This window comes from Conger conger, chromosome 9 (genome assembly GCF_963514075.1).
Source record: "Conger conger chromosome 9, fConCon1.1, whole genome shotgun sequence".
NCBI classification, from domain to species: Eukaryota; Metazoa; Chordata; class Actinopteri; order Anguilliformes; family Congridae; genus Conger; species Conger conger.
In genome coordinates this window covers 16,225,204-16,239,468 of record NC_083768.1, presented here as the reverse complement: position 1 = coordinate 16,239,468, position 14,265 = coordinate 16,225,204, and the positions used below count along the sequence as shown (strand labels likewise).

The following is a 14,265-nucleotide window of genomic DNA, read 5'->3' as shown; positions in this document are numbered from 1 at the left end:
TTGTGGTACTTAGAGCAGATTCCTTAAATGGAGGTTCTGATTACAGCACAAAACAGCAGTGGGAAAGTCTACTGTAAATATAGTGTAAGACAAGGCAGTATGATACTATCCAAAAATAAACTATACAATTATTGACAGAAGCGTTTAGGCTGTATATCTTGTTTGGGCAATTCAGGACATAGCAGTAGTGTCACATCAGTAGTAGTCAACCCACCAGACCCTTTAGTGAAGAAATGCACCCTGCTTGGTGAGTCCCAGTAAGGGAGGCTATGCTAGTAGCTTGCACCCAGCAGGATGACACAGACACCACTGTACCTGTGTTGGGTTGCTGTGTGGGTGACTCAGAGGGCAGCAGGCGGTGGATCTAGTTGCCCTGCAGTGCCGGGTTAGCAGATACCTTTTCAGCCCTGGCTCCAATGCTCACCAGGACCTGGAGCTCAGAGTGAAGAGCCTTTATGTGGAAAGGGGGAGATTGTTACCACCATAACTGCCATATGACATGTTTCAGCTCCTTTGTAATAGGCCAGTATGCTGAATTGTGTCAGCACTGTATTGGCCTTAGCTTTGCAGATGTCCAGATGAATATCACCAGGTCACTGTACTCGTTTCAAAAACACTTTGCATAATGGGCTCATCTGTTACAAATAGTCCTACTGTGAAAAGTATATTATTTGAGGTACTGAGTGATCTTATGGTAGTTTTATTTGTTTATAGCTTTTATGAGTTAACTAAATTATACCTATCACATGGATTTTATAAAAGTAATACAGTTTATTTTATTGAAACTATTCTACCAAGGCAGGTTGAACTCGCAAGTTATTTATTCCTCCCTGAAATTCTAGAGAGTTTGGCAAAAGTATAGTAGAGTATAGTATAGTAGTAATGTAGCTTAGTATGCTGTATCAGTGCTGTTGAGATTGTATTGTGTTTATTGTCTAAAAACAATAAACAAAATTACAAAAACAACAAATAAATGACAAAAAACAATTTAGAAGAACATACCTCTGATAAAAGCTGGTTCTACTGAAGAACATATGTTTAACTTAAAATAGTTGACTATAACCAGTGCTACACTGTACATGGTCTATGGCCAACATATTCCCATCCCGACCTCTCAAAAGGAGAAGGAGATAAGGGTGTGTGTATTTTCTCCCAGTAAGAAACCTCCCTGGCCTTTTCTTAGAGTGGCAGGTGAGTAACATCGCTCCGTGGTGTTCTTTTAGCTCAGTTGGGGCAGTTTGGCACCATAGGGTGTGTTCTTCATTGTTAATGAGCTGTGTGCCCTTCCGGTGGGTGGGTCAATAAATAATGAAAGGTTCGCTAGCAATAGAGAGTGGGGAAGACAAACACAATAACTCTATTTGCTCTTTCGATCACTACTAATTATTTTAGGGACACAACTACTGTCTTCATTTTGTTGGTTATGTTAATTATTTATGTCTTCTGGCTGGCTGTGAGTTTAGTGCTCTAGGTTGCTGATGACCTGGCATTGACACCGATTTACTGTAATATTTACTATTATTTTTGGCCTGGCTTGTCTGGAGTGAAGCAATCACATGACTGGGCAATGTCAGCCAGGGATGGAGCTGTCCATGGTGCTGGAAGCCTGTCTTCTTGCATTGCCGAGATTATATGCAACACAATTGCTTGCGGGTTTTAGCAGAAATATTAAAGTCCCCCTGCAATAGCATGCCTCACGCAAACAGTATGGCTAACCTGGCTTAAAACAAAACAAAAAAATATATATTTTTTACATTTTTGTTTCATGTTTTAATTCATAGTTTTACTAGTTGAGATTAGGCTAATTCTGTTCTATCACGAGTAAAAATAATTGAAAAAGATACAAACAGTTAAAGCTGAACTCTTGCAAGGCTGTTTGTACAAAATAAATATAATCCTTTTTTACTGTTCTGTATAGAGGCCAATAAATGCAATTACTGGCACCAAATCAATCCAAAGGGTCAATAAAGCGAACACATATTCCTGTTCACAATATGTAAACAAAAATGCCTTGCTGCCCTGGTACAGGCCAGTTGGTCTCACCTGAAAAGCTGATCTCTTGACAGGCATTCAAGGAAGCTCCTCTGTCCTCTGTAGCTGCTGGAAATGTTGTCCTGCTTTCCTTCTTATCCGTGCTCCTGAGCTCTGTAACTTTAGGGAAAGTTAGAGGTGCTGGGTCACATTAAATTCAAATGACCCACGTGTGCTTTGTGTGTGTGTGTGTGTGTGATTTGTGTGTGCGTGTGTATGTGTGTGTAGTTGCATGCGCGCTTGCATATGTATGTGTGTTATGTTGCATGTATAATGATCCCATTATTATGTTTGCTTATTGTCAGCGAGGCTTAGATCATGACCACATTCGAAGGAAGAGCCAAACTGATACAGTATAATCGAAAAAAGTGATAGATTTCACAGTTCAACAAGTGTACAGGAATTAGGCTAATCAGTATTCCAATGGGAGAGCATTTATCTGATCGGTTGGACAAAAGCTGCTTGCCATCCAAAATCAAATTTTGTGATAGATATTTAATGCATCATTGTAAAAAAAAAAAAAATCAGGAGGTGCTATACTGTATCAACATGAAATAAAACCTTTCATATATGTTCATTTCCTTCATGCAGAAATGACATTACTGTGTAATGTATTGTTCCAGGTTCATACAAGGTCTCTGAGAGGCTCTGCGGTAGTTGTAACATTTAATTCACACAGTAGCAAAGCTATTTAGATTCTGCAGTAACTGCTGTTATCCACAAGAGGGAAATATATTTCCAGATTTAAACGTTCGATTGAATGGCAACTTTGTACATAACGTTCTTTATTCTGCACAAAGAATCTATGTATGTGTGTGTGCCCTGGGGTGGTATATGCACAGCAGAATTACGCATGTGGAGCAGTGTGGTATGTGTGCATTGGTGTAGCATGTGTACAACAGTGTGGCATACAAGCAGTAGCAGTGTGGTACATGTGCATTGGTGCAGTATGTTTTCGGTAGTGTGGTATACATGCAATAGTAGTGTAGTATGTGTGCAATAGTGTCGCATGTTTACAGCAGTGTGGTATGTGTGCATTGGTGTAGTATGTGTACAACAGTGTTACACATGCAGTAGCAGCGTAGTACGTGTGCATTGGTGTAGCGTGTACAGCAGTGTGGTATGTCTACATTGGTGTAGCGTGTACAGCAGTGTAGTACGTGTGCATTGGTGTAGTATGTGTACAGCAGTGTATTATGTCTGCATTGGTGTAGCATGTGTACAGCAGTGTATTATGTCTGCATTGGTGGAGCATGTGTACAGCAGTGTATTATGTCTGCATTGGTGGAGCATGTGTACAGCAGTGTATTATGTCTGCATTGGTGTAGCATGTGTACAGCAGTGTATTATGTCTGCATTGGTGTAGCATGTGTACAGCAGTGTATTATGTCTGCATTGGTGTAGCATGTGTACAGCAGTGTGGTACGTGTTCATTGGTGTAGCATGTGTACAGCAGTGTGGTACGTGTTCATTGGTGTAGCATGTGTACAGCAGTGTGGTACGTGTTCATTGGTGTAGCATGTGTACAGTAGTGTGGTACGTGTGCATTGGTGTAGCATGTGTACAGCAGTGTGGCACGTGTGCATTGGTGTAGCATGTGTACAGCAGTGTATTATGTCTGCATTGGTGTAGCATGTGTACAGCAGTGTGGTACATGTTCATTGATGTAGCATGTGTACAGCAGTGTGGTACGTGTTCATTGGTGTAGCATGTGTACAGTAGTGTGGTACGTGTGCATTGGTGTAGCATGTGTACAGCAGTGTGGTACGTGTGGTATTTGGCAGCTGTGTGGTGTGCACGCTGAACTGTGCTATGGGTAGTGTGGTGCTGTATAGGTGGAGCAGTGTGGGGAATGTGCAGTAATGTGGTTTATAGACAGCACTGTGGTGTATGTGCACAGTATGGTGTGCAGAAGGACTGCTTTCTTCCCAGAACATGGCAGGTTCATGTCCCAAGTGGGACACTGCTGTTGTACCCTTGGGCAAGGTACTTAACCTGAATTGCCGCAGTATCCAGTTATATAAATGGATACCACGGAGCGTTAAATGAAAACAGTGTAAGTCACTCTGGAAAAGGGCATCTGCTAAACAACAAAAAGAAAGAAAGGAAGAAAGAAAAAACAATTATATTCACTGATAAAATGAATGATTCATTGCCTGACAGTTTGCATAATTGTCACTGGGCTGATAATGGAAGAATTACCCACAATCCTGGCTTTATGCTGATTGTACTGTACTTGTGAGATGTAAGTAGGTCAATGCTGCTTCTATACAGTCAGTCAGTGAGGGAAAGGACCTCTGCTAAGGAAAGGGGGATTTTGCTGTGGTTGCAAAGCTAGGTCGGCTGGTCCAGAATTGGCCCGATCTGTTCTTTGTCTGTGGAGGTAGACCACTGCCTTGGATGTGAGAGATAACCTTGGTAAAATGGCAATTGTTCTGTTTGTTTAGTTTTTTTGTCTTCTTTTTTGCCCTGCAGTGCTATTGCATCTGAATACAGATGTTTTATCTGTGTGTAAATATTCATTTATTCCCTTCTAGTTTACTGCTTTACTGCAGTTCCAAATGAAAGGCAGTCCATAAAAGCCAGATCTGGAATGTAAGTTACAAAACACACGCTTGCATATGTTTAGTCTATCTGGCCAGAGGTGTCTTTAAGGTGAAATCCCAGCTCTTGCTTTCCCCCTGTATATGGTGTGCTAGTTTGGCCTGATGCGTGAGATGCAGTAGTACAGGTGCCAATAATTTGAGGTGTGTATGTGGTTGATTCCCTGGTTTTTCCAAGTGATTTTTCTGATGCTGTATTTGTGTGTGCTGGTGTAGGTCGGCGTGTGTGTGTGGGTGCGTGCCTGCATGTGGGTATATGTGTGTGTGTGTGTGAGAGAGAGAGAGAGAGAGAGAGAGAGAGAGAGAGAGAGAAGGAAAAAGCCTCAGAAACAGTGGTGACTCAGCAACCAACCCCCCACCATCACGCTCCCTACCTTTCACTCTATGTGAGCCTCCAAGTCATTTCCACTGTGCCGTGCTAAGATTTAGTCATAGTCCTTACTCTGTGGTCTGCTGCAAGCTGCCTGCCTTTTAAGAGTGACACATAATCTGTTCCCCTGGGGCACCTCACACAGGAACACCATGCATTTTGGGCATACCGGCCTGATTTCACATCAAGCTGACCTAAATATTACAGAGGATACTTCCACTGAGTCTGTGTGAGGAGTCATACCTGCACACCAGGCACTGTAAGGGCTTGCAGGGTGAATTTGGAAGTTATCTCCCCTCAATATCAGTGTTGTGTCCAATCACAATGGGGCAGTTCTAACCCTCCTATTATGTTTGGGGCCAATTTGACCCCATTTAGTGTTTGACATCTCTTAAAAGTCAGTTAACCTTCATATTAATACTGTATGATTTTTCTAATTTTCTAATTTGGTGGGATCAAATGGTAAACATGCAATAAACGTACTGTATTGCATGCAAATGTGTTGTGTGGGCTTTTGACCCTTTGTAACTCTATAAAATCTAAGAAAATATACAACCATTTTTATTTTTATCTGATTTCTTTGCGGATGATTCTGGCGGCACTTTCCCATACAGGTGCCAAACTTTCACTTACTATACCTTAGGCTCTAAAATTAGATGTTTCTCACAGATTATTCATATTTATAGACAAAAGGCTAGTAATTTTGACAACAATAAGAAGGCGACAACCAAACTGTCCAAATATTTATATCACAATAATTGTGGGTTTATTTAAACTGTTGGGCTCAATTTGACCCCATAGATAAAAGCAGTCATAAAATCTTAACACAATAGGAGGGTTAATGTCAGTGGTTGGATACTGGATTATTTTTAAAGCCTGTGGCTGTGTTTCTGTGTTTTTGTAACGTATGGTAGAAAGACACAGTTATTCCAAAGAACACGACCTGGCCTTAAAAAGTTGTCTGCAGTGAACAAACTGCATAAGGGTGTTTCATATTAAACCATTTCTGCTCCTTTACCTCGGATCAAAGCACATTTTTTTCCCCACTTTCAGTGCGAGTGCTGTTCGGGGCAGTTTTGTGGGCTGAATTATTATGGGAACAGAATGCTTTAGTTTTGAAATGCTGGTGTGGAACTGTTGCAACAAGCAATATTGTTTCTATATACAGCTGCGTAGTATTCATAATCTTAATAACGTGAGAGAAAGTAGTCTGCCGAGCATAATATGACCGTTATCACCCTTGTTTATCCCAAAACATTTTTTTCCAGGAATAAGAAAACTGCATTTCTTGAGTTGTTCGATATTTGGAGTAGAACTGGATGAGAATTTTCAAAATTACCAACAATCTATGCTTTGTAGTCTCCTTTCTCTGGATGAAATATCAAAACTGATTTGATAATGAGTTCAAGTAATAGAGAGTTTCCTGTCTTTATTGTGGTGTCTGGGTAGTCTAACGCCTCCTCTGCTTCGTGTGTAGGTAATGTGGGTATGCAATTTGTGCCGAAAACAACAAGAAATCCTCACCAAGTCGGGCGCCTGGTTCTACAGCGGGCCCAACTCCTCCCAGCAGCCTGGCAGCGCTGACGGTGCCCGGGGCCGCCGGCATGAAGAGGCCCCCCAGGAGAAGAGGGCCAAACTACAGGGCCCGTCCCCCGACCCGTCCGACAAAAGCAGACCTTACGGACTCCCGCGGCAGGAATCCCTCAGAAACGGTTCAGGGCTGAGGCATTCAGGTCCAGGAGACGGGCCTGACAGGTGAGTCTCTGCCTGGCCTTGTTCTCACTGCTGGTGGTGGTGGGGGGTACTTTCAGTGCGAGTGCTGTTTGGGGCGGTTTTATGGGCTGAATTATTATGGGAACAGAAAGCTTTAGGTTTTAAATGTTGGTGTGGAACCGTGCAGGGCCTTTAGCCAATATTGGAGTCTAGACTCACACGGTGGGGACTGTAGTAACAAGTGTTAATGTAATTTGAGGCCAGTCTCCCTCCCTGAGTTCCCCTAGAAGAGATTACCTCATTTCCCCTCTCCCTCTCTTTTTAAAGCAGGTAACAGAAATTAGCTATATGGTGTGCAATGGATCAGATGCTGGTGAAATCACACACATTTTTACACTGGCTGTAGCCACAGATGTTTTATGTACAAACTGAATGACCAGCTCCAGCTTTAGGTATTTTATTGGAAAGTCGGTCTGTGTTGACAAGAAAACTAGTTTTGGAGAGAAGCATATTGCAAAAGTGTCACAAATATGCGAGACAATGTCTACATGGATAAAGGCGCTATATAAATGCCAACTATTTACATGTGTTGTTCTGTAAGTCCTCTGCAGTCCTCTGCCTGGTGAGTCTATAATGATCAAAACATGGGTGTCACTGGGCTGTGGCGACATATGGACACAGTCAACTGTTGCTGACCATGGTTGGAAGGGAAGACACATGAAATGAACTCCTATATTAGATTCCTTCAGGTTTGGGATCCATGTCTCACATGTGGGCGCCCTGGGCACCCTTTCATTTCGAGCTGTGGGTGGCAGAGACCCAGTTGGCTGCCTGCTCCCCTCCCATGCTCTGTGGGCTGCTCTTTCTTTTCACGGAGAATGGCATTGTGGGCCATGATCGGGTGTGTTGTTGGGCTCCTGGGACACTTAAGTCCAGAGCAGAGGCCTTTCCCCTACACTCTCTCCAAAAACAACCTTGTTTGCTCTCAGAGCGGAGGCGTTTCAGGACACTCCATCGCTGCATGTAGCAGTATACAGAAGATAAGTGTGAGGAACGCTCTTCCCTCCTTAGCGTATGCAAGGCTTATCTATAAGAGCGCCTGTCAGGAAATGTGTGAAGATTTAATGATGACGTCAGCAGCTCTGCGCTGTGGCTGTACTGTGCCGTACACCATATTGCTTTTGCAAAATCATGCATCATCCCGTCAGCCTCCCGAAAAGGACTTTGGCCAATCAGCCTTTTTCAAGCTTCAGCTACCCATCATCCAGGAAATCAGTGCATTAAATTATTTACCTAAGGGAGGCTGCAGAGGACTGGATAGGAATAGAAGCATTTGCTTATCCTGGTTGACAGTACAAGGGTTCTATTTTGGATACGATCAAGTTACAGTGTGTGATATTTTCCTGAAAGTTTAGGGTATGGTATCTGGCTCAACATGAAAAATGCACCATACAGAATGTTCACATTTGTAGCCTTGCAATGAAAACTCCAGCTCTCTGATTTCTGTGTCATTCATTGTAAGCATTTATTTACAAAGTGATCATATTATGTGACCTGAATTTGTCTTTTTGTCAAGAAAATTGTTGTTAGCAAATTGTTGTTTTAAAATAATCTGATTTCCGGGTTAGTGTATTGGATGAGGTGAGAAGATGAAAAAGATAACACGCAGGCATACACTTGTATGTATACGTGTGTATGCGTGTGCATGAATGTACTTGTGTGTATTTGAAGAATCCATGGTTTTTGTTCTGTGAGAGCAGTATAATGTGCTTTGTTTACTCAGCTTTAGGGTGAATTGTCTTTTATTATCTACAGAGCTGAATATCTGGTCAGTATAGAGAACATCTGTGATGCAGCCTGTGATATCTTTTCAACAATAATGTCCTCTAGTAAATCTCGCTCTCTATGTCAAATCACCGATAACCCGGAATCTAGAATGAATAAATCCTTTTTAGATGTTGTTTAACAAAACATGAAATGAAAGCATTGTTTCTTGAAAGACATTGTAGTTCTAAACAGTGATGCCATGCTGAGATTAAATGTTCCATTTCAAATCTCTCAGGGTAACAGGGATCACTGATGGCTGTATTCTTATAAATTGAATATACAGCAATAAATGTGAAAAATCACTCCCACAGTCTTAAGGAAAGCACTGATTTACTCTTCGTATTTTTCAAAGATAAATAAATGCTGATAGCCCATTACATCGTGTGAAGTGTGTGGAAGGGGTACGATTTAACTTTTTGTCCAAAGTGTCATTTGAATGAGATTAGAAATTGGGGACAGGTCATCCTGTAGAGACTGGTGGACCACCAGCAATTACCCGGGTATTAGAACGTAATTACCTGTTTGCATTTCTCAGCACTTTGGACGTTTAATCAGACAAACTCAAGCCTCCTCTTTTCAGAAAAATCCATCTGTGTGTTTAAATCAATGCACAACATGACATTACGTGCAACAAGCAAAACATGAAATGATTGCAAAAAAGGCAATAAACCTGAAAAAGTGGGTAAGGTGATTGCATAGTAGAACATTAGTAGTAGGAAATGTAGAAAATTAGAGCACAGCTTTTGAAGTTGGGGGTTAGTGTGAAACATTACAGCTGATTAATGCGCTGTAGTGTGGAAACAAAGTAACTATTTTCTGAAAAGGTCTGGTTTGCATTGTCTCAATAGTAGAAAAAAAGGAGATGGGAGAAACAATAGATTTAATTCAATCTAGTACTGCACTGTAAGTGTAATGTTTCTCCTGCAGAGGAATAGCCTATTGTGAAATGGCCTTGAGTATATGCTGTATATTTTATATTTGTTGCATATGTTTTTATGGCAGAGGAGTTTATTCGAGTACAGTATATAAATCGTGTTTGAGAGGCATTACTGGATGTATGCAGTGGTTTGAAAAATTCTGAAGACGGATGTTTAGCACTGCACTGCACAGCCATTTCTGCTTAAGACATCAATTTTATAATCAATTCACTAAAGTAACAACAAATGTCATTAGAAGAGGGATCTGCAAGTGATTTCTGATTGAATTATCTGGAATGGCTGTACTCGCTGTACTTACTGAAATATAATCACAACTTTAAATATGTTGCTGGTCCTCTTCATCCCAGGTCCAGAAGGAATTGCAGCGACATTTTCGCCAAAAGTCAGAGAACCCATGTATGCTGATATGATACAGCTCAGTAATGGTGTTATCATACTGTATGCCTTTGAAAGCTAATGGTTGACAATAAGATGCGACGAGAGAGAGAGAGAGAGAGAGAGAGAGAGAGAGAGAGAGAGAGAGAGAGAGAGAGAGAGAGAGAGAGAGAGAGAGAGAGAGAGAGACTGATCGTCTGTGTGCATGTCTGTTTAAGCTCGGAGAAATACAGGTTGTGTGTGGAAGCAATCCTTTATGTTCCAGTAGGGATGCTTCAGAAAAGACGCCTCGCTACCGACATCCCCCATACTCCTCCCCTCCCTCCTCCTTGTTTTTTCTCTCCTCTATGAGGGGATCTTGCAACAGTCAGGCGGAAGGCTAGCCCTGCACCTAAATCTTCTCAGGCTAAGTTTCGAGTATAATGATTGAACAATTAAGTATAAACTGCTGCGCATTCATACATCGTTTTTCACCGGTTTCCGGAAAAATATGGAACCTAACTGGTGCGTCAATGCTTAACATCGCCAAAGAGTTAACTGGATCCGTAGAACACGTGGATGTGTTGTATTTTTGTGGATGAAACCGCCGTAAGGAAAAGGCAAAAGGAAAATAGGAGGTATAGAAAATGCAGTTTGAGACATTGCGTCAGTTTTGTAGCTCTGTTTTTTCCCATTTCAACGGGGCTCTCTCTGCACCTCAGAATATCCTGCAGACAGAGCTATTGGAGCAGGCGCTAAGCAACATCGGGTGAGTGATGCATTTGAAAGAACAAGTGATTTATGAAGGGGCTTCCCCGTTGGCAGATCAGCGGCGTGTTCATGCTCGAGGGGTACGTTTATTGATCGCCTGCCTTTGAGGAGTCATATCGGGAAAATGCAACTGAAAAAAGCTTCGGTGAGCAAATGGAAAGATCGTGAAGATGGGTGGTGGGGGTGCAAGGTTGAGAGCCGTTTGAATGCTTAAAATGATCACATGAAGCATGTAAACGTCAACAGACGTATTTTCGTATTGCTGCTGTATTAGTTGTATGGTTTCATATAGTATGAGCAGCTGCCTTCGTGGGAAAGCAGTTATAATTACGCAGTAAACGACACCGTCGACATCCACGCCAAACCTCTGCATTGCTTTAGCTAAGTTATATAAAACCGTATTTTGCTCGTGCGATTATGTGCTGTTCTCTGGCAACTTGTAAAAGCATCGAATTGCTCCGATCAGTGGTCTTATTGTCATCATTGAATCATTATTTACATCCATTAGAGGACAACCAAACCGAATATTTTCCGTCATTATATAGTCTTGTTTTTATTTGGTCATACATTTTTTTTCCCGAAAATGCAGGGATTCTGAAAACTATTCAGCCTGCAACATCAGGCAAAAACGTTTCCAGCACCTGAGCAGCGCGATTTACAGTAGCATGAGGAAATGCAGGTTGAGATAGTGTTGTTTTTGAAAATATGTCTTTAGTGAGATATAACGTTACTGTCGTGTATGTATGTAGGCCTACTGTATGTATGTAGGTATGTATGTATGTATGCATGTATGCATGTATGGTATGTGCGTGCGTGCGTGCGTGTTCATTTTCTGGCATTCTGGCTAGCGTGTGAATTGTCATCTCAGTATTGGGCGTTTTCTCAATAATGGTTCAAGCCCGTCAAAAGTACAATGTGCACGCTCAGTCACACAAACTTGTTATTATTAAGAATAAAAACGTATATGAAGTCGTTGTCTCTGTGATTTGATTGGATGTTTGCATGTCCATTGCTATCTGTTTTCATAGGATCTGACCTAAAATGATAGGATATGACTATAACCTGGCTGTTTTGCCCCTTTTAATGTCTTCAAAATATGAACTCAGATTCTTGCATTGGAATCTCGATCCTTGATGTGAAAAAAGTGCTGGTGAAAAAGGAAGCCCTGCATTGTAATCTATAAGCCATTTTAGAGGACTGCACAGTGCATGGTATGACTCCAGGGACAGTGTAGATTGCCCCCCCCCCCCCCCGCACGCGCGCACACACTCACACACACACACAAACATTCAAACATGACTCAGAGAGGGTTGCTGTGTTTCTCTGATAAATCTTTGTCTGTCACAGTGGCATTTCTATAGATGTTTGACTTCTAATTTATGTTCATCCACTCAGTGAATATTAGTATTTTGACTATTTATGGAAAATAGCATGTCAGTCCAGTAATAATAAAATACTATACGTATTGTGTTTTATTAATGATAATATACTTGCAAGTCTTACATTTTTAAAAAAAATCTCAAAACACAGGTTATACAATTATTGGCACCCCAAGCATAGATGACAGCCAGGGGTCTTTTCCTATAATTTGTGACAGTCTAAGTTTAGAGAACACATTTCAATTTTGACCATTCCACCATGGAGAACTCTTCAGAATCATTGGTATCCTTGGGTTTGCAATTATGGACCCCCTTCTTTAGTTCAGAACACAGGTTTTTGGATTTGGATTTGGATTTAATTCTGGAGACTGAGATGGCCAGAGCACGGATGTTGCTTTTCCATTTCCAACCATTTCAGTGTGGATTTTGATGTATCGTTGTCCTGCTGGAAAACCTGCCTACGACCAAGTCTCAGCGACTTACGTTTTTGTAGTTTAGCACTAAATATCTAAATTTCTAAGTCAACGACCAACCCAGAACTACTTTATATTTGTGCAAAAACCTGATGTGATCTTGTTTACAAAATGATCTGCATATCATTTTGTCCAGACACATGAATGATCAGAAAAGCTTATTTTTCAATTAAAACTGATTTATTGATACAAAATGTGAGGAAAATGAACCTTCATATGTGTTTTATTCACATTCAGTCCCCTCCAAAAATATTGGAACAGCAAGGTTAATGTCTTTGTTTTTGCTATACAACTGAAGTGATTTGATTTTGAGGTCAAAAGATATGCAGGAGATGCCAGATCCAAATTTCAGCTTTTCCTGGTATTTTTATCCATATCTGTTAAACACCTTAGAACATATCACCTTTTGTAACAGACCACCCAATTTTTAGGTGAGCATTGGAACATGTGACTGACAACAATTTGCAAAGAAGTACAGAGATGAGCCAGAAAAGCTCTGGAAGTGTTGAGACCAAGATTAACCTCTACCAAAGTGATGGAAAAGCCGAAGTGTGGAGAAAGACGGGATCTGCTCATGATCTAAAACATACAAGCTCATCTGTGAAGCACGGTGGAGGAAGTGTCATGGCTTGGGCTTGCATAGCTGCTTCTGGAGTGCTAGCTTCTTGCTGGTGGAGAGTCTTTTTAACAATCTCGCATCGGCATTTTGCGGTTTTTATTACATTGCAGTTCAGGTTATTATAGAAATATGAACTCGACAATAATTTGGGATGTCGACAACTTAGACACAAGGGGCATTTATAGGGTTAAATAGTGCCTCTGGACCACTGGGAGCTGGTGGGTACCTAGATCATCACTGATTGCAAGTTCTACATTGGTAATCTATGGAGCCATGGGCTGTGTTCGAAATGGCATACAATTCACGCAAACTAGACTGGCCATCGGCCACCTTGTTCTAGTGTCCGAATTCAAAAATATCCAGAGAAATATCCCACAATACACTGTAAAATCTAGTGAACAACCATGGTCACAAGAAAGGTGGATACAAACCACAATGCTTTTTTTGCGACAAGCATTTTCTTTACTTTATTATACTCAAAGATTTTTTCATTCTCATTTTAACCTGTGAGAGAAGATGGTGCGGTCCAGGAGCCATTGAGCATTATAATAAAGTAGATTACAACTAGCTATGGTAAGATAACCTATTATACCACGGTCTTGGCGAATACTCAATTCTGATCGGATGCTAGGTGGTGATTATTTTTGTATAATCGTTCAACATTTGGGAGGTAGTACCGGTCAAGCCTAATCACTTTTCAAAGTTCATACGCTGCCTGGCATTTGCTGCAATTTAAGGAGAGACCCAAAGCCATGAGTGTGATACGAGTTAAAAGGTTTTTTTTATTGACCATGACTTTGTCATGCCAATAACGTGACTTGTATTTAAAAATTGTGAAATGGTTTTGTGAAGTACAGTAACATTACATCAAGATATTAATAGCCGTAAGCGTTCAGCTAGTTTGCTAGCTAACGTTACTACGTGACCATCTGACATAGTTGTTTAAAAACGGAGAACTCTCAGTTATCTATAATTTGGTAAAATGGTAAAAGACCATGGTATAAACGGACATGGTATATATAAACGGACATGGTATAAATGACAACTCCAAGGTTGTCATTACATGGTTTTAACACACTTTTTGTTGCACACTGCCTCAACATTGTGCGTTTATGGATCTGGATTAGCCATATCATACAGGGCGGCCTGTAGCGTAGTGGTTAAGGTATTATGGTTGTATTATCAGC

At 41.1% G+C, this 14,265-nt stretch overlaps 1 protein-coding gene across 1 annotated transcript in view; it reads left to right on the top strand.

The window, feature by feature from the left end:
• Positions 1-14,265, top strand: part of LOC133137991 (regulating synaptic membrane exocytosis protein 4-like) — a 169,370-nt gene that overhangs the window by 34,746 nt on the left and 120,359 nt on the right. Inside the window, exon 6 of the mRNA XM_061256433.1 lies at positions 6,482-6,759. Within this exon, the coding sequence (XP_061112417.1) occupies positions 6,482-6,759 (278 nt within the window). The remainder of the gene's footprint in view (positions 1-6,481; positions 6,760-14,265) is intronic.